The 18,958-nt window shown below is 41.4% G+C and overlaps 1 protein-coding gene across 2 annotated transcripts; it reads right to left on the bottom strand.

Annotated features, from left to right (window-relative positions):
• Window positions 1-571: 571 nt before the first annotated feature.
• Window positions 572-5,930, bottom strand: LOC113019570 (uncharacterized). Of its 2 annotated transcripts, XM_080299418.1 has the most exons (9): window positions 5,668-5,930; window positions 5,305-5,559; window positions 4,973-5,221; window positions 4,584-4,841; window positions 2,640-2,942; window positions 2,277-2,546; window positions 2,072-2,155; window positions 1,855-1,949; window positions 572-1,809 (listed from the first exon to the last, which is right to left on the bottom strand). In XM_080299418.1, exons 1-8 carry the CDS (start codon window positions 5,892-5,894, stop codon window positions 1,883-1,885), a joined length of 1,713 nt encoding a protein of 570 aa, XP_080155544.1. In that variant the 5' UTR covers window positions 5,895-5,930; the 3' UTR covers window positions 572-1,809; window positions 1,855-1,882. The 2 variants fall into 2 exon arrangements, with proteins under 2 accessions (XP_080155544.1, XP_080155543.1); XM_080299417.1 differs by having other exon boundaries at window positions 572-1,949.
• Between the last annotated feature and the right edge of the window lie 13,028 nt (window positions 5,931-18,958).

Raw genomic sequence — 18,958 nt, 5'->3', positions numbered from 1 at the left:
GGACTTTTAATGTTGTGTTTTATTGATTTTTATTGTGTTATCCCTTGGCCAAGGTTGTTTTAATTCATTTTACATTTTTAACTATTTAAATATAATAAATTATATTTTTAATTCTACAGTTTTTTTATCGTGTGCTTTCCCTTGGCGGCTCCACTGCTCTGCCCGTTTTGAGGAAGGTTTCCTTCCTTTTAAAAAACACAAACCACCTTGGAAATAAAATCAGCCTTTCCGCTCCGTTACAGCTACAACTGTGGTTTGCCTGCACCAGTGTGTGAATGTGAGAGTGAATGAATAGTGAAATTGTAATTGCAATCCATTCTTATTTTGATGCACATGCTGTTTTTTTCTTTTTTGTTTCAAATTTGCATTGTACTATTTATTTTCTTTTTTCCTGCTGTATATAAAAATTGGTGTATCTCAAAAATAAAACTATGAAGACGCTCAAAAGAAATTTCCTGTTGTTGGAAACTATTTTGTGCAATTTTTTTGTATTTACAGTTTTGAGGGATAAACCTCTTACATTTCTCTAACTATAAATATATGTAAAAAAAAACAAAAAAAAAAACAACAATTTTTTATATTTTTGTAGTTTATTGCACTTTTTTTGCAATTTATGTAGTTACTAGAGCAGGGCGACCAAAAGTATTTATCACGATATACATTTAAAAATTTGCGATAACGATATATATAACTGATGATATAATTGACACTAGACAAAATAATTTACAACTTTATTAGTGTAAAACAAAAAAAAACACAATGTATTTTCACTTAAACAAGCAGCTGTTTTTTTTAATGTGCATTCAAAGTTATATAATATATAATAATATAATAAAAATTTAACAGTGCAAATGCAAATTCCTCGCTGACAGTTTAACCAAAAGGCATTTCCAGTGGAAACTGGCCGACAGATCCTGAGCATAATCATGTATACTATGTACAAAACTTAAAAAGAGGTTACACACACAATACGGTAATATTATGTTGAAGCACAGCACGTATCACTCCGCGAGGCTCCGTCTACGACAGCCGTAACGCTCCGACAATCCATCAAGCGGTGCGGCTTCGTAGCTTAGCAAAGTCGTACTAAAACATTTGACAGATTTTCGAGCGCTGTGCACATAAAATCGATTCGATGTCAGTAAACACAACCAGAGTTCATACATAAGACACACGGAAGTATAAGAACCTATAACCTATCTGGTTATAGGTTCCATTGGAAAGAGATGATTGTGAGAACTTGTTCATTATTTGTTCAATGAACAATTCAGCTGTTACACGTTTCAGTATCTGTTTGTATTTCGTGGAATCAACATTTGTGTGCGAGTACACAAAAATCAGTACAGTTATTGCAAAAGTACCAAAAATAAACTAAGCCGACTCACAACTGTACAATAAAACTGTTACAGCCTCATTTTGTTTTTTCACTAATTGAAAACATTTTAATCACAATAATACAACCTGATGTGTAAATATTGGGATGACCGCTAGATGGCTTCAGATCTCCATAAAATAAAAATCCGCAGAAACATGAGACGTGCTCGTTTCTACACAAATAAATAAAACAAAGCATTTTAATTACGACATGAAAAAGAAAATACTCTAAAGTTATTAACACTTACTACGCTGACCTATTATTGCTCTTGTATATTACAGATTAGTATGAAGCAATTGTGAGAGTTTTTACTGAGACCATAAAACTACATCTCCCTGATGATGACGACCATGACGACGATGTTAAAGATGATGGCGAGCGCTTCACCAGATCTCAAACTGCGTGTGCTCCTTGAAGGCTGCTCTGATGATGATGATGATGACGACCATGATGATAATGATGACCAGGAGGATGATGATAATGGCGATGGTGATGATGGCGAGCGCTTCACCAGATCTCAAACTGCGTGTGCTCCTTGAAGGCTGCTCTGTGCACGATGTTGTTGCTGAAGAGTCTAGAAAGAGACCAAAGCAGAGAGCAGACGTCACTCACACAGAACAACATGAATCCACGTGAGCTCAGGCTGTGAATGATTCCTCTCAGAGTCTGAGAAGAAACTCCTTCATGTTGGCTCACCGCACACAGTGGATGGAGGGGTTGATGGAGAGCAGCTGCAGTAACACATCGGTCGAAGCATCAGTGATCTGATTGTGACTCAGACTGTAACACAAACACAACATGTGGCTCTAACTGATCGCTGCACATTATATTACTGTAGTGTGTGTGAACAGGCTGATGGTTGTTGGTGCCTCCCACAGGAGGATCAGTGTGTGACACTCACTCTAGGACTTGGACTTTGTGCAGATGTGTGATGAGAGGGAGCAGCAGCTGGTCAGTGAGCTGACAGTGACTGAGGTCCAGCTCTGTCAGCCCTTCACACGAGTCCAGCATCTGGACCAAAGCCCCGCAGACCCTCTGATCCAGCGTGCTGTGACTGAGATCCAGCTCTCCACCCAGGGCTGTACACAGGGACACCGCCCGCCTCACTGCGTCCCTCTCACTGTTCACAGGAACCAGAGACAGCAGCTGGAGGAGGACAGTGTTACTGACTCTAAACAGGACAAACAGAGAAACTGTCAGGATGCATCAACACCAGCGTGAACAAGGTTCTCTCTGGTTCAGACTCTTCGGTGGTCTTTCCCACCTGAGGCGGACCCTGTGGAGGACAGGAAACAGCAGGTCCAGCACGCTGTCCTCCACCTCACAGTCTCGCAGGTCCAGCTGTGTGTCCCGGCTGCCCTGTGTCAGGATGGTGGAGACGGCCCTGCAGTCATCAGCAGTCAGACTCAGAGGCTCAGTCTGATCCTCCTCCGGTAGCTCCACACAGGAGGAGCAGGACAGATCCAAGCTGTGCTGCAGAGTCCTCAGCAGGCCTGACGCTGCCTCCTGCTGGACGTCACAGGCAGCACAGCAGTGGATGAACCTCAGCAGCTGGTTCCTGTCAACACTGGAAAGAAACGCATGGAGACAGAAAATCTCAAATGATAGATGCTGCAAACAAACTGCTGGCTCCAATAAAATGTGTTGATCTTTAAAACTAAAGGATTTTAAGAACAGCATCTATGAACTAGCAGCAGACACATTATTGTAATTAGATGTTGGATTTATGCACAGCACTCATGTTATTAAGACAAAGTCACACTGAGCCCAGTTTCCCTGCTTGGGCTGATTGTGCAGGTGGATGTTAACAGATAACAGCTTTAAATGAATAAGGACTCTGTTCATCTGGTAACTCGTTGTTCATAATTTACTGCATTTATCAGATTAAAAGCATCATTTGTCAGCAGTGATGAAGAGTAAATGTCTCCTTTGTGTCCAGGAAGCCACAGAAACACAGCATGTAGCAGATTATTTTAATGGGTCCAGTTCAAATGTGTCTGCAGACAAACTTGTGATTTGCAGCCTTCAGCTTGTTGTTCGAGCAGCTGATAAAAGAAGCCCAGGAGGTGTAATGACAACACTTGATAATAACTATAATTAATACAATTAAATTGTTAATTCGACCAATTTTAATTCACTAAGATTAAAATGACAATAACGCTGATGATACCATTTGGTAAAACCACAAATGAGACACACAAATCAGAAGCAACAAGTCAGAGGCTGCAGTTTGGGAAACACTGAAGATCACCAGAAATGTTTGGGCCTCATTTGTAAACTTCACCAAATGATTTCCAATAATATATTTTTAAACAATTATCTGTATAATTAATGAGAAATTGCAAAGCTGACATTTGTAAACTTTGTAAATAATTCATGAATATTGTGTGACATCTAAAAACAGGACGGCTAATGCTAAGCTGCAGTGTGTTCAGCGATAAGTCGGCCCTTGGGTGTAAATAAAAAAAATGAAACTTTTGATTAGTCTGAATTTCTTTGTTGTTTAGTAAAGTTTGTGTTGGATTAAAATACAACAAACGGCTCTCACTGTTGCCATGACAGCGGGCTAATGCTAAAGAAAAGCTTGCGTGAATCTCTGAGACTAAACAACAGTCGGGGGCGGGGCATCTGTGATGAAACCCTCGATGATAAGTAGTGAAATAAACATCTGGTCATCATTAAAGAACACATACCATAGTGAGAACATGTTGTTTGTGTCATCAGAGTGTAATTATCGTCTCTTTCCAACTATGATATATAAGATATGAAGCTTCACCACATTGTTGTTCGTACATGTCGCCACTATGAGCGCCACTATCAGCGGCTCTGGGATTCTTTTCCAGGAAAACTGAACTCAACGCCGTCTTCAAACCAGCTTACTGTCTGTAAACATCAACATGAACCAGTTACTGTTTGATCCTGTTTCCTGTTCTGTGTTTGCTACGGTGACCCTGGGTTGTTAGACAGGCGCCCACTAATAAAATGTGTTATTGTTGCTGTTGTTGTTATTATTACTGCTCTACCTTTAAATGATGTTCACTCTGCCTGCTGTTTGAAACTTTCCTTGTAGTTTCTTGTTCAACTGTTCATGTAATCTGTTCCACACTAACAGTAAAATGTTAGCTTGTTTTTGAAGCATTATGTTACAATAAAGTGTGTTGTTCAGCAATCACACAGCGCAGCACAGAAACGAGCTCTAATATCTGACCTGAGACGAGAAACGCTGTCCAGCATGAGCAGGATGGACTCTACTCCCCCTGCTGGTATGGAGGTCCACAGCAGGTTCAGTCTGACTCCGTCTCCGTGTCTGAGGATGAAGATCAGAGCAGCACAGTCCACTGAGTCCAGCTGTCTGCAGCTCAGGCTGATCACATGACCGAGTGACCTCAGCAAACTGGGAACAGCGTGACTGTCGTGAGCTCTGTAGAGCTCTCTGATGGAGCTCATCACAAAGCTGGGACTGGGCCTGAAAACAAAGAGTTTATTTCCAACTTTGTTTAAAGGATCCATGAAGTGCTGATTAAAGATGAGACAGCATTTCAAATCCTCCTGATTAATCAGCAGAAACTGTGTAAAAGATCAAACCACATTCAGCACCTTTTAAACACAATCCTGTCCAGAAAGGGAAGCAGACGTGTGGTCTCCTCCTGTAAGAACAGGTTCTTCCTCAGGTCCACAGTGATGGTCGGAGCCGACGGCTGCTGCAGCAGATAGTGAAGCAGCTCCCAGCTCAGGCAGCAGGAGGTCAGGTCTCCACCAACCTTACTCAAGAAGGACAACGTCAAGTCCTTGTCCTGGGTTTCATGGAGGAGAGACAGGAGCTGCTGGAAGCTCTCTTCACTCAGTCTGCAGAGATCATCAATATAAAATAAGCTTTGAAGTAAAAATCGACATTTTATTTGTCCTGTGATGTTCAGAAAGACATTTACTTGACTGTCAGAGGACCATGATGGAGCAGCAGTGCAATGAGACCCTGAGCAGGGATGCAGGTCTCAGTCAGGTCTAACCGTCCGACTGTCCAGTATCTCAGCAGGGAAGCCAAACTACTGACGGCCCTCAACAATACTCTGTGTGATGGTCGGGCTTTCTTAGGCACAAGAGAAAGCTCTTCAACAGCCAGCCGACGGGCCGCTCTGCCTCTTCTTACCCACTGAGACAGCAGCAAGGACATGTCGATGGAAAGCCTGAAGAACGAAGAGACGAAAGAGCAGAAATGATGAACACCAAGAACTAAAGATTCACATAGAAATGATGTTAGAAGAGCAGGAGAGAGTCATGGTTTCACTTCCTGCCTCAGACTGTGTAGTTGTGTTGTGTGTCTGAAGAGCAGAGCGCCTCCTCTGGCAGACATCTTGCTGGGTGTGAGGATGAGATCCACTTTAGAGCCGCACAGGTTGAGAACTCTCCCCACAGACCAGCAGCTTTTCCTGTGTAACGCTCCTGTTAGCAGCAGCTGGAAGCCCAGCAGCTGCAGCAGAGACTCCAGCTGCTGGGCCTCCTCTCTGGATCTTACAGACATGGATGTGCACACACTCTGGAAGAACTCTGGACCACAGCTGGAACACAGTGAAGATGGGATCAGGAAACATGCTGGAAACGTTCTGCAAATGAAACCATCATCACTTATTTACCTGAGCTGTGAGATAAAAGGCAGACACTGCAGCAAACTCCTCACTTCACTCTCTTCATGTGAGCAGCCTCTCAGCTCCACTTGTTTCTTCTCTGGTTGGAGTTTCAGCAGCTCCAGGAGGATGGAGGTCTTTCTCTCTGAGAGGTCTATGGACCAGACTGCAGGAGCTGACTGGAAAACTGGCTGTAATGATGGAAGGACACTCAGACCTGTTTTAGTCTCACAGTCCTTCACATGGGAGCACAGATCCAACAGGAAGTTAATCTGATATTGCTTCAGATCATAATAATCATCATCATCATCTTCATCCATGTATCTCTCATGAAGAGGGAATGTCTGATATCTGCACACTGATGCTAACAGCTCCAGGATCTTCTCTCCTGTCTGCTGCTCTCTCTCTGCTGCTGCACAGAACAGACTCACAAAGATCCTCGTTCGGTCTTCATCTGATGTCTCAGCATCAACTCTGCAACAATAAGAAGGAAACATTCAGTGATGATTTGATGTGAGCTGCATAAAAACAGCCACACACTGCTGATGGACTCCATGTTGTATATAATGAAAGTCCATCTTAAAGCCATCTTCCATCAGAGCAGCTGAACAGTGTTCTTAGACAGTTACTGACTCACAACACAAACACTCAGCCTGTGTGTGAAATCACTGCGTTCTGAACTGTAACTGTTATTTTGTTCGCTGTCTGACTTTAGAGAGTCAAACACTAAACATCAACAATACAGAAACACACAGAGGGGAACAACAACATCTACAACAGCAGCTTCACCTGCTGCTCACATCACACACCTCTCTGCTGTCTGACATCTTCATCTGCTCACTATAGAGCTGCTACCACCATCATCATCATCATGCTCAGTAAAACAAAGTCAGAGATAAAGTCCAGCTTCATGTAACTCATTCATTTACTGAGTTACGTCACTGAAGGACTCGTTGAGTTTGCTTTCATGCTGTTTCCATGGCGATGATGGATTCAGGTGTAAAGGATGTTTCTGGCATGTGTGCACTCCAACACTCTGCAGCAGGAGCTCAGTCACATGATCCTATCAAATATACAGTTGTGGTCAAAAGTTTACATACACTTGTAAACAATATAACAATGGATCTACCGAGTGTCCCATTATTTCTAAAACTCTGATTTTCCTCTGACAGAGTGATTGGAACAGATACTTCTTTGTCACAAAAAACATTCATGAAGTTTGGTTCTTTAATGACTCTATTATGGGTTAACAGAAAAAAGTGATCACATCTGCTGGGTCAAAAATATACATACAGCAACATGAATTAGCAATTTTGGTGACTTAGAAAGTTGTCAGTGAACTGAGCTTCATAGCATGGCCTCTTAACTTCTTGTGAGTGATTATGAATGACTACAGCTGGTGACTTCTCTTAGACAGGTTAAATAGGGCTCATTGGATACAAACGCCCACAAATGCTACAATGGGAAAGTCAAAGGAGCTCAGCATGGATCTGAAAAAGCGAATTATTAACTTGAACAAGTCAGGAAAGTCACTTGGGGCCATTTCAAAGCAGCTGCATGTCCCAAGAGCAACAGTGCAAACAATTGTTTGTAAGTATAAAGTGCATGGCACTGTTTCATCACTGCCAAGATCAGGAAGAGAACGCAAGCTATCACCTGCTGCTGAGAGAAAATTGGTCAGGAGGGTAAAGAGTCAACCAAGAATCACCAAAAGGCAGATCTGCCAAGAATTAGAAGCTGCTGGAACACAGGTGTTATTGTCCACAGTTATACGTGTTTTGCATCTCCATGGACTGAGAGGCTGCCGTGCAAGAAGGAAGCCCTTGCTCCAAAAGCGGCACCTTAAGGCTCGACTGAAGTTTGCTGCTGATCACATGGACAAAGATAAGACCTTCTGGAGGAAAGTTCTGTGGTCAGATGAAACAAAAATCGAGTTTTTTGGCCACAATGCCCAGCGATATGTTTGGAGGAGAAAAGGTGAGGCCTTTGACCCCAAGAACACCATGCCTACAATAAAGCATGGTGGTGGGAGTATTATGCTGTGGGGCTGTTTTGCTGCCAATGGAACTGGTGATTTACAGAGAGTAAATGGGACAATGAAGAAGGAGGATTACCTTCACATTCTTCAATATAGCCTAAAATCATCAGCATGAAGGTTGGGTCTTGGGCGCAGTTGGGTGTTCCAACAGGACAATGACCCCAAACACACATCAAAAGTGGTAAAGAAATGGCTAAGTCAGGCTAGAATAAGGGTTTTAGAATGGCCTTCTCAAAGTCCTGACTTAAACCCCATTGAAAACACGTGGACAATGCTGAAGAAACAAGTCCATGTCAGAAAGCCATCAAATTTAACTGAACTGCACCAATTCTGTCAAGAGGAGTGGTCAAAGATTCAACCAGAAGCTTGTGGATGGCTACCAAAAGTGCCTAATTGAAGTGAAAATGGCTAAGGGACATGTAACCAAATATTAGCACTGCTGTATGTATATTTTTGAACCAGCAGATGTGATCACTTTTTTCTGTTAACCCATAATAAAGTCATTAAAGAACCAAACTTCATGAATGTTTTTTGTGACAAAGAAGTATCTGTTCCAATCACTCTATCAGAGAAAAATCAGAGTTTTAGAAATAACGGGACACTCGGTAGAGCCATTATATTATACTGTTTACAAGTGTATGTAAACTTTTGACCACAACTGTAAATCTAACCTTTCTGATGAGAACGTCTTTATTCTAGATCCTGATAAGCATTAAAAGTCGTCTGATATTTATAGACAATATGAAACTTCATAGCAACAAACAGCTGAACACGTCAGTGAAACACAGGGATGGACTGAGAACGTTTCCCTCTGAAATATGACAGAGTCTGAATACATTTATAACATGATCCATGTAGATGAAGTCAAACATATGATGCTGATGACAAACAGGCAGCAAAAGACAAAATCATCACTTTACAATTCATGGAGCTCCAAATATTTCCATCACTTATTTTCACAGCACATCTTCTCTTACAGATATTTGACTCATGTGAAGAGCATGTTATTTACCTGAGCTGTGAGATAAAAGGCAGACACTGCAGCAAACTCCTCACTTCACTCTCTTCATGTGAGCAGCCTGTCAGCTCCACTTGTTTCTTCTCTGGTTGGAGTTTCAGCAGCTCCAGGAGGATGGAGGTCTTTCTCTCTGAGAGGTCTATGGACCAGACTGCAGGAGCTGACTGGAAAACTGGCTGTAATGATGGAAGGACACTCAGACCTGTTTCAGTCTCACAGTCCTTCACATGGGAGCACAGATCCAACAGGAAGTCACTCTGATAATACTGATTTATGTGTCTCTCATGAAGAGGGAATGTCTGATATGTGCACACTGATGCTAACAGCTCCAGGATCTTCTCTCCTGTCTGCTGCTCTCTCTCTGCTGCTGCACAGAACAGACTCACAAAGATCCTCACTGCTGCATGAAGTGACCACAGAGGAAGAACACTGGAACAATAAGAAGGAAACATTCAGAGATGATTTGATGTGAGCTGCATAAAAACAACCACACACTGCTGATGCAGTTGTCCATGTGTGTCCTGTATATAATGAAACAGTCAGTGTTGGGAAGGTAAGTTTTCAAATGTATTCCACTACAGATTACAGATTACATGCCCCAAAAGGTATTTTGTAACGTATTCTGAATACTATGGATTACTTAATATATTATCAAGATTTTACAACTACATTAATGTCTCATTGCTGTGTAATTTATTACTATTACTGAAGGTTACTCACCAGACCAAAACCAACTCGACTTAAAATTTATTTCACACCTAAAACCTTTAGTGAACAATGAAACAAATAAGAGTAAACTGCAATCATTTACTGGTAGCAATAAAATAATCTTCTACGTCTTAAGCTCTGTCCACACCTATACAGCTTTTTCTATGTGTTTGGGCCTTTCGTTCACACGTAAACGGCATTTTGAATCATCTAAAACTGAGATTTTTTAAACTCCTTCTTTGCATTTACGTGGACGAGGAATACGGGGTTCATCACGCAGCGTCAAAACTTGTGTGTCTTTTTTCACGTCTCACTATCTGCAGTTTTTACACACTTACACACACAGTTACTGTCCCCACATTTAAAGGCAGAGGCATCATTATTTTATGTTTAAAGCGGACCCTCATTTATTGCGGCAGTTAGGTTCTAAAAGATCCCGCGATAGGTGAAATCTGTACAGTAGTCAGCTTCATTTTTTAAAGTTATTATAGATGTTTGAAGGCTGTAAATAACCTCTCTACAAGCTGTACACTTTCCTCAGACAGGTATGAACATTTTCACTCTTCTCTCGCTTGTTTAAACACAAAGTTCAAACCTTGTTAGAAAAATAAGTCCAGTATTATAGAAGAAACCAAAGATCAAACCCTGTTTTCAGAACATGGGAACAGCTGCAGAGAGTTCAACATTAATGAATCAATGGTACAGAAGTAGACGAAGCAAGAAGAATGAGTCAAGTTTGACTCCTCTGACTGTTTGGCTTTGCTTAATGCGTCTTAGAATCTGAAGAATGCGGTAACTTCTAGCTTCCTTTAGCATGTGCAGAAGTCAAACTTTTGGTGCCATAGTTAGCGTCTTCCTCAGCCTTTTGGGAGCTACCACAGGAGCCTCTGACGGTGCAAAAGGTTTCGTCGACATTGTTGTGTTTGTGGGGGAGAAACCCTACAAACAAACAGCACTGCTGCTCGAGGATTTATGTAAATTTGACAAGCTGAACTCGTTCTGTACTGGACAGGAGACACGGCTCAAGGTTGATTGATAATGGTCTGCAACAAATCAGGATGCACAACACAATGCGCTGTTAAAAAAAAGAAAGTAAATCTGCAGAATTGCACGGACCACACTGCCCACGAGGCTCCCGTCTTTAGGGCTGTGCCTGTAACACTGCTCATATTGCCTTACTATTAAAATAGTTTGTCAATAATAATTTTTACAAATATTTCTTACAGCTCTAATGTGCAGCACAGAGCGCTCAAACACATCTATTCATTCACTTCTTCACAGATGTTTATCATCCATTCATGTGCTCATGTTTGTGACTGATGAAGGCAGCATTCGATTGGTCCATTTAGTGTGGAAGAAGAGAGAAATAGCGAATCAAAGGCCTTTTATGTGAGTGTGGACAGAGACTGAAGCTGAGTGAACACAAAGTTTCCCCCACATTGTCACAGCTGTCATCTCTGACTGCAGGTTTAGCTTTCATCAAGCCAGCTCACACAAAGAAAGCCTGCTTATGATCAAGCTGCTTCACTCTTCAGCCGTCTGTACAATTATACAATTATATTAAAATGCATATACTGAAAAATGTTTCCACTGCTGACTTCAGGGAGCATCTCGTCTTCTGAAGAATTAATCATGTAAAGAAGAATTCATGTACCTGAGCTGTGAGATAAAAGGCAGACACTGCAAGAAACTCCTCACTTCACTCTCTTCTTCTTCTCCTCGCCATATCAACAGCTCCACTTGTTTCTTCTCTGGTTGGAGTTTCAGCAGCTCCAGGAGGATGGAGGTCTTTCTCTCTGAGAGGTCTATGGACCAGACTGCAGGAGCTGACTGGAAAACTGACTGTAATGATGGAAGGACACTCAGACCTGTTTCAGTCTCATAAGAGTACAGGTCCAGGAGGAAGTCACACCATTTCTCTTTAAGAGGACTGTTTTTGTATGTGCACACTGATGCTAACAGCTCCAGGATCTTCTCTCCTGTCTGCTGCTCTCTCTCTGCTGCTGCACAGAACAGACTCACAAAGATCCTCGTTCGGTCTTCATCTGATGTCTCAGCATCAACTCTGCAACAATAAGAAGGAAACATTCAGTGATGATTTGATGTGAGCTGCATTAAAACAACCACACACTGCTGACACACTTTGCAATGTTTGTGAGTTTAATCTGGATCTTTGCTGATTTTCTGTCTTCAGTAAAATGAAACTTTGATAAAAATCAGAGTCTGTTTATTTCTTTGGAAGTCAGCAAACTCATAAATTGAGCAGAGGATCAAATAATTATGTCACTGCTGTAAAAAGGTAGAACACTGTGAGAACAGCTGTAATACAGTGTTGTATTATTCATGTACGTCGGAGTATTTGGAGAGTTTAGATTTTATATTTGCTATGGTCACTGAATCCTGGTGTTTCTTGGTTTAATGCAGTAACGTCTGTTTTCTACAATGTTTCTATGACAGGAAATGCTGTTTGTGTTGGATTCTCTATGATGAAGGAGATGGCGAGCCACCTCTGAACCTCATCACCTCCTTAGCCTGAGCAGCTGCTCTGAGCTTTCACTGTGCCAGACGAGGAGGCCACGCCCCCTTTTTCAGCCTTCACCTGAGCTCACCTGTGTGAAAGCACAGCACCAAACAGCTTAGCTGCTGTGTTTCACTCAGGAGCACTTTGGAAGTGAACCTGACTGGACGTCTTTACTAAAACTGACTGACTACAAACCAGAGGAGCCAACGACAGAACTTCCAAACTCTTCAACATCCCAGAGACACTTTCCTGCATCATCAGGTGACTCCATGTGATGAGGGAGCAGCTAAAGTAGCCTTGATCACTTCAATATCAACACTGTGTTCGTGCTGTTTACACTCGTCTGTGACGCTGTGTGAAATATTCACTAGTGTTTTGTGATCATTCACATTTGATTTGATAGAAGAAGTTTCAGGACATTGAAGTTACAGCTCTGAGTGGCTCCAGCTGCTCAGTGAGTCTCTTCCTCTCTTAAAGCCTCAAACTCACACTCTGGCCCTGCTCATTTAATATTCTGCAAACCTTCAGTGAGTTATGTTTGCACTGTGTGATCAATATTTGTATGTTCTGTATCACTTTGTGCGTTTTCCTTTTCCTGTCATGAAGACAGCTCAGACCTGCTGGCGTCTCCAGGTCCTGCTGAGCTTTCAGGTTATGTGATAAATGCTTTGGAAGTCATGGATGGGCCTCACTTTAGACCAGCTCACACAACATACTTCACTAACAACCAGTAACTGTCTGAATTAACTCAGGAATATCTGTAACACATGTACAACTTTATAAAGTGTTCGTCCATCATTGGAAAAGTATCAGACTGCTGTCATTGAACATGTTATATTTGAGCCTCTTCAGCAAAACGTCATCATGTGTATCCATGATTATGAACGACATACTGAGGAGGAGCAATGCTTCATAAATGATGAAACAAGTATTAACTAACACTAATGCTGAAGAGTGTGCAGCTGTTATAAAGTGTTAGCAGCAAAACACTAAACATCAACAATACAGAAACACACAGAGGGGAACAACAACATCTACAACAGCAGCTTCACCTGCTGCTCACATCACACACGTGGAAATCACATATTTACTAACATTTTACAGTTAATTCATTTAGATTAAGATTTGTTTACACTGAAAATTAGACTCAATTAATATTTTCTGGTTCAGAAAAGTCTTAAACACAAAGATTCACATGTTAGTGGCCACGTTGAGCCTCCTGTCAGTGTTTAGTTTCACCAGACTAGCTCTCTGTACCTGGCTATATCACCATGGTAACAGATGCTGAACACAGCCTGGTGTAGATCAGGTTATGTTCAGTGTCAGATTAAAATCAGCTGTAAGTGACACATTTTCTCTGAGTCTTTTATGTCCAGTCTGCTCTGAGCTGGAGCTCATGATAACATGAACGTCACTTTGATGTGGTGACAAACTCCTTCACCAGATTGTGTGTCAGAGCTGAATGCAGCGAGTAACCTTTCATGTTTAAGTGGATCGAGGTCAAAGTGTCACAGCTGTCAGCTTACAAATAAACTGCAGCACAGAGCGCTCACACACATTCATTCATTCACATGTTAATGATTGCTACCAGCATCGCTTAGTCTCCTTTGATGCAGCAACAGTGTTGCCTGTGTTGTTATAGTTACATATTGTTTATAGCTCTGTGTCACCTGTTAATGTAACAATATTTCTTATTAATGGAGGTGAAATCAGTGGGTCTACTTTGTGTGGAAGAAGACAGAAATAACGTATGAATGGTCGTTGTGTGGATGTGGAGAAGAGAGGCCCCAAATGCAGGCTGAAGCTGAACATCCTGGATGACTCAAACTGTTTCCCTCTGCAGTGACAGCTGCTTGATGCTGTTTTGTTTTAAAGCCCATCAGAAACACATAAATACCTTAACAGTACAACTTTTATTAATATTTTTAATGAAGCTTTTTTTCCCAGGAGGTCTTAGTGATGCTGTAAATGTCACTAAGTGCAGTTTTATTCTCACAGACAAACTGTCACATGTTAAAAAACTGTTGAAGGTAAACGTTACAAATTTGTGGACTCATTTCTATAAACTGGCTTCAATCAAGCAGCAACTAAATTGTCAAATAGAGCTAAAATATTTTCATAATTATTTTCAGCACTCATTTATTGACAGACAGACTTTATTGTGTGAAGAGCGTGTCGTGTACCTGAGCTGTGAGATAAAAGGCAGACACTGCAGCAAACTCCTCACTTCACTCTCTTCATGTGAGCAGCCTCTCAGCTCCACTTGTTTCTTCTCTGGTTGGAGTTTCAGCAGCTCCAGGAGGATGGAGGTCTTTCTCTCTGAGAGGTCTATGGACCAGACTGCAGGAGCTGACTGGAAAACTGGCTGTAATGATGGAAGGACACTCACACCTGTTTTAGTCTCATAAGAGTACAGGTCCAGGAGGAAGTCACACCATTTCTCTTTAAGAGGACTGTTTTTGTATGTGCACACTGATGCTAACAGCTCCAGGATCTTCTCTCCTGTCTGCTGCTCTCTCTCTGCTGCTGCACAGAACAGACTCACAAAGATCCTCGTTCGGTCTTCATCTGATGTCTCAGCATCAACCCTGGAACAATAAGAAGGAAACATTCAGTGATGATTTGATGTGAGCTGCATTAAAACAACCACACACTGCTGACACACTTTGCAATGTTTGTGAGTTTAATCTGGATCTTTGCTGATTTTCTGTCTTCAGTAAAATGAAACTTTGATAAAAATCAGAGTCTGTTTATTTCTTTGGAAGTCAGCAAACTCATAAATTGAGCAGAGGATCAAATAATTATGTCACTGCTGTAAAAAGGTAGAACACTGTGAGAACAGCTGTAATACAGTGTTGTATTATTCATGTACGTCGGAGTATTTGGAGAGTTTAGATTTTATATTTGCTATGGTCACTGAATCCTGGTGTTTCTTGGTTTAATGCAGTAACGTCTGTTTTCTACAATGTTTATATGACAGGAAATGCTGTTTGTGTTGGATTCTCTATGATGAAGGAGATTCATTTACAATAGAAACGTGCTTAGAAAGGCGCATTCTATTATTAATTGTGTGAACCATCCACTTCACAGTGAGTTTGAGTTGTTGCCTTCCGGCCGCCGTTTTAGAGTACCTCCGAGGAGGACTAAAAGACTCCAGGTCTCTTTTATCCCTACTGCGTCTTGTCTCCTTAATGGCAAATAATTGTCCTTGAATTTTCTATTATTATTATTGTTATTATTGTTTTATAGTATTGTTCTGTTGTTCTTATCCTCCTGCTGCTAAACTAATTTCCCCTTGTGGGACAATAAAGAAAATTGAATTGAATTGAAATTGAGAGCCACCTCTGAACCTCATCACCTCCTTAGCCTGAGCAGCTGCTCTGAGTTTTCACTGTGCCAGACGAGGAGGCCACGCCCCCTTTTCCAGCCTCCACCTGAGCTCACCTGTGTGAAAGCACAGCACCAAACAGCTTAGCTGCTGTGTTTCACTCAGGAGCACTTTGGAAGTGAACCTGACTGGACGTCTTTACTAAAACTGACTGACTACAAACCAGAGGAGCCAACGACAGAACTTCCAAACTCTTCAACATCCCAGAGACACTTTGTTGCATCATCAGGTGACTCCTTGTGATGAGGGAGCAGCTAAAGTAGCCTTGATCACTTCAATATCAACACTGTGTTCGTGCTGTTTACACTCGTCTGTGACGCCGTGTGAAATATTCACTAGTGTTTTGTGATCATTCACATTTGATTTGATAGAAGAAGTTTCAGCACATTGAAGTTACAGCTCTGAGTGGCTCCAGCTGCTCAGTGAGTCTCTTCCTCTCTTAAAGCCTCAAACTCACACTCTGGCCCTGCTCATTTAATATTCTGCAAACCTTCAGTGAGTTATGTTTGCACTGTGTGATCAATATTTGTATGTTCTGTATCACTTTGTGCGTTTTCCTTTTCCTGTCATGAAGACAGCTCAGACCTGCTGGCGTCTCCAGGTCCTGCTGAGCTTTCAGGTTATGTGATAAATGCTTTGGAAGTCATGGATGGGCCTCACTTTAGACCAGCTCACACAACATACTTCACTAACAACCAGTAACTGTCTGAATTAACTCAGGAATATCTGTAACACATGTACAACTTTATAAAGTGTTCATCCATCATTGGAAAAGTATCAGACTGCTGTCATTGAACATGTTATATTTGAGCCTCTTCAGCAAAACGTCATCATGTGTATCCATGTTTATGAACGACATACTGAGGAGGAGCAATGCTTCATAAATGATGAAACAAGTATTAACTAACACTAATGCTGAAGAGTGTGCAGCTGTTATAAAGTGTTAGCAGCAAAACACTAAACATCAACAATACAGAAACACACAGAGGGGAACAACAACATCTACAACAGCAGCTTCACCTGCTGCTCACATCACACACGTGGAAATCACATATTTACCAACATTTTACAGTTAATTCATTTAGATTAAGATTTGTTTACACTGAAAATTAGACTCAATTAATATTTTCTGGTTCAGAAAAGTCTTAAACACAAAGATTCACATGTTAGTGGCCACGTTGAGCCTCCTGTCAGTGTTTAGTTTCACCAGACTAGCTCTCTGTACCTGGCTATATCACCATGGTAACAGATGCTGAACACAGCCTGGTGTAGATCAGGTTATGTTCAGTGTCAGATTAAAATCAGCTGTAAGTGACACATTTTCTCTGAGTCTTTTATGTCCAGTCTGCTCTGAGCTGGAGCTCATGATAACATGAACGTCACTTTGATGTGGTGACAAACTCCTTCACCAGATTGTGTGTCAGAGCTGAATGCAGCGAGTAACCTTTCATGTTTAAGTGGATCGAGGTCAAAGTGTCACAGCTGTCAGCTTACAAATAAACTGCAGCACAGAGCGCTCACACACATTCATTCATTCACATGTTAATGATTGCTACCAGCATCGCTTAGTCTCCTTTGATGCAGCAACAGTGTTGCCTGTGTTGCTATAGTTACATATTGTTTATAGCTCTGTGTCACCTGTTAATGTAACAATATTTCTTATTAATGGAGGTGAAATCAGTGGGTCTACTTTGTGTGGAAGAAGACAGAAATAACGTATGAATGGTCGTTGTGTGGATGTGGAGAAGAGAGGCCCCAAATGCAGGCTGAAGCTGAACATCCTGGATGACTCAAACTGTTTCCCTCTGCAGTGACAGCTGCTTGATGCTGTTTTGTTTTAAAGCCCATCAGAAACACATAAATACCTTAACAGTACAACTTTTATTAATATTTTTAATGAAGCTTTTTTTCCCAGGAGGTCTTAGTGATGCTGTAAATGTCACTAAGTGCAGTTTTATTCTCACAGACAAACTGTCACATGTTAAAAAACTGTTGAAGGTAAACGTTACAAATTTGTGGACTCATTTCTATAAACTGGCTTCAATCAAGCAGCAACTAAATTGTCAAATAGAGCTAAAATATTTTCATAATTATTTTCAGCACTCATTTATTGTTAGACAGACATTATCATGTGTTATTTACCTGAGCTGTGAGATAAAAGGCAGACACTGCAGCAAACTCCTCACTTCACTCTCTTCATGTGAGCAGCCTCTCAGCTCCACTTGTTTCTTCTCTGGTTGGAGTTTCAGCAGCTCCAGGAGGATGGAGGTCTTTCTCTCTGAGAGGTCTATGGACCAGACTGCAGGAGCTGACTGGAAAACTGGCTGTAATGATGGAAGGACACTCAGACCTGTTTTAGTCTCACAGTCCTTCACATGGGAGCACAGATCCAGCAGGAAGTCACTCTGATATTTGTCATTGTAATGAGAATGAAGAGGGAATGTCTGATAAGAGCAGACTGATGATAGCATGTTGAGGATCTTCTCTCCTGTCCTCTGTTGTCTATCTGCTGCTACAATGAAGAGATTCATCAACAACTCAGTTTGATCTGAGAGATTTCCTGATGACTGACAGAAACTGGAAGAAAGAAAAGGAAACACGATGTGATGATTTGATCTGAGAACAACAAACAGAAACAAGCAGCACTGACACGTCCTAGATTTGTCTCAGATAAATATCTCCAGCATTAAAAATACATTAAAACCATAAGGTCAGTACTACAGTTGGTTCAATTATTTCTATAAAGTAACTCGACTGGATTTTAAACCACAATTGAAGATCACATGAAAACATTGAGTGTTTAATAAGTAAAACCAAAGAGCATACCTGAGTGAGTGGATGTGGGGTAAATGGTGTAAGAGGAACGAGCTCGCACTTTGACAGACTCTGTGATCACAGTGAAGGCAGACTTTCACCTTCCTCTTCCTCTTCTGCAGGACTCTCACAGCTCGGTCATACAGTTGTGTTTCACTGTTGACTGGGAGGTGCAGCTGATTCTCAGTGAAGTCAAGTAAACTCACGTAATCCACGTCCCCATCAGTCAGAAGAGAAATGCTCCACAGCTGGCGTGACAAGGAGTCACTCCTACAGTTGGAAGGTTGGTAGAGAAATTCATTAGTTCACATGTAATCAGCTGCTGAGACCTATTATTATATTATATATGATTATTTATTATTATTATTATATTATTATAGTCTATTTGTGTAGATTCATGCTGAAACTGAAGAACCATGTTCGCTTTTTTCATGCAAAACTCCTAATTTGTGCAAAGCTGCAAGAGGCTTACAA

This window comes from Astatotilapia calliptera, chromosome 3 (assembly GCF_964374335.1).
Source record: "Astatotilapia calliptera chromosome 3, fAstCal68.1, whole genome shotgun sequence".
Classification (NCBI taxonomy): Eukaryota; Metazoa; Chordata; class Actinopteri; order Cichliformes; family Cichlidae; genus Astatotilapia; species Astatotilapia calliptera.
The sequence above is the reverse complement of the archived record's forward strand: the minus strand, read 5'-3'. Positions and strand labels throughout refer to the sequence as shown.

What these genes read in the sequence shown, in the direction of transcription:
- LOC113019570 (XM_080299417.1), bottom strand. Translation starts at nt 5,894, where the DNA reads ATGTCTGTAAGATCCAGAGAGGAGGCCCAGCAGCTGGAGTCTCTGCTG. An exon ending in ACACAACTACACAGTCTGAG is followed by an intron (nt 5,560 to 5,667) that starts GCAGGAAGTGAA and finishes TTCGTTCTTCAG; the next exon opens with GCTTTCCATCGACATGTCCT. An exon ending in CTCCACAGGGTCCGCCTCAG is followed by an intron (nt 2,547 to 2,639) that starts GTGGGAAAGACC and finishes TGTCCTGTTTAG; the next exon opens with AGTCAGTAACACTGTCCTCC.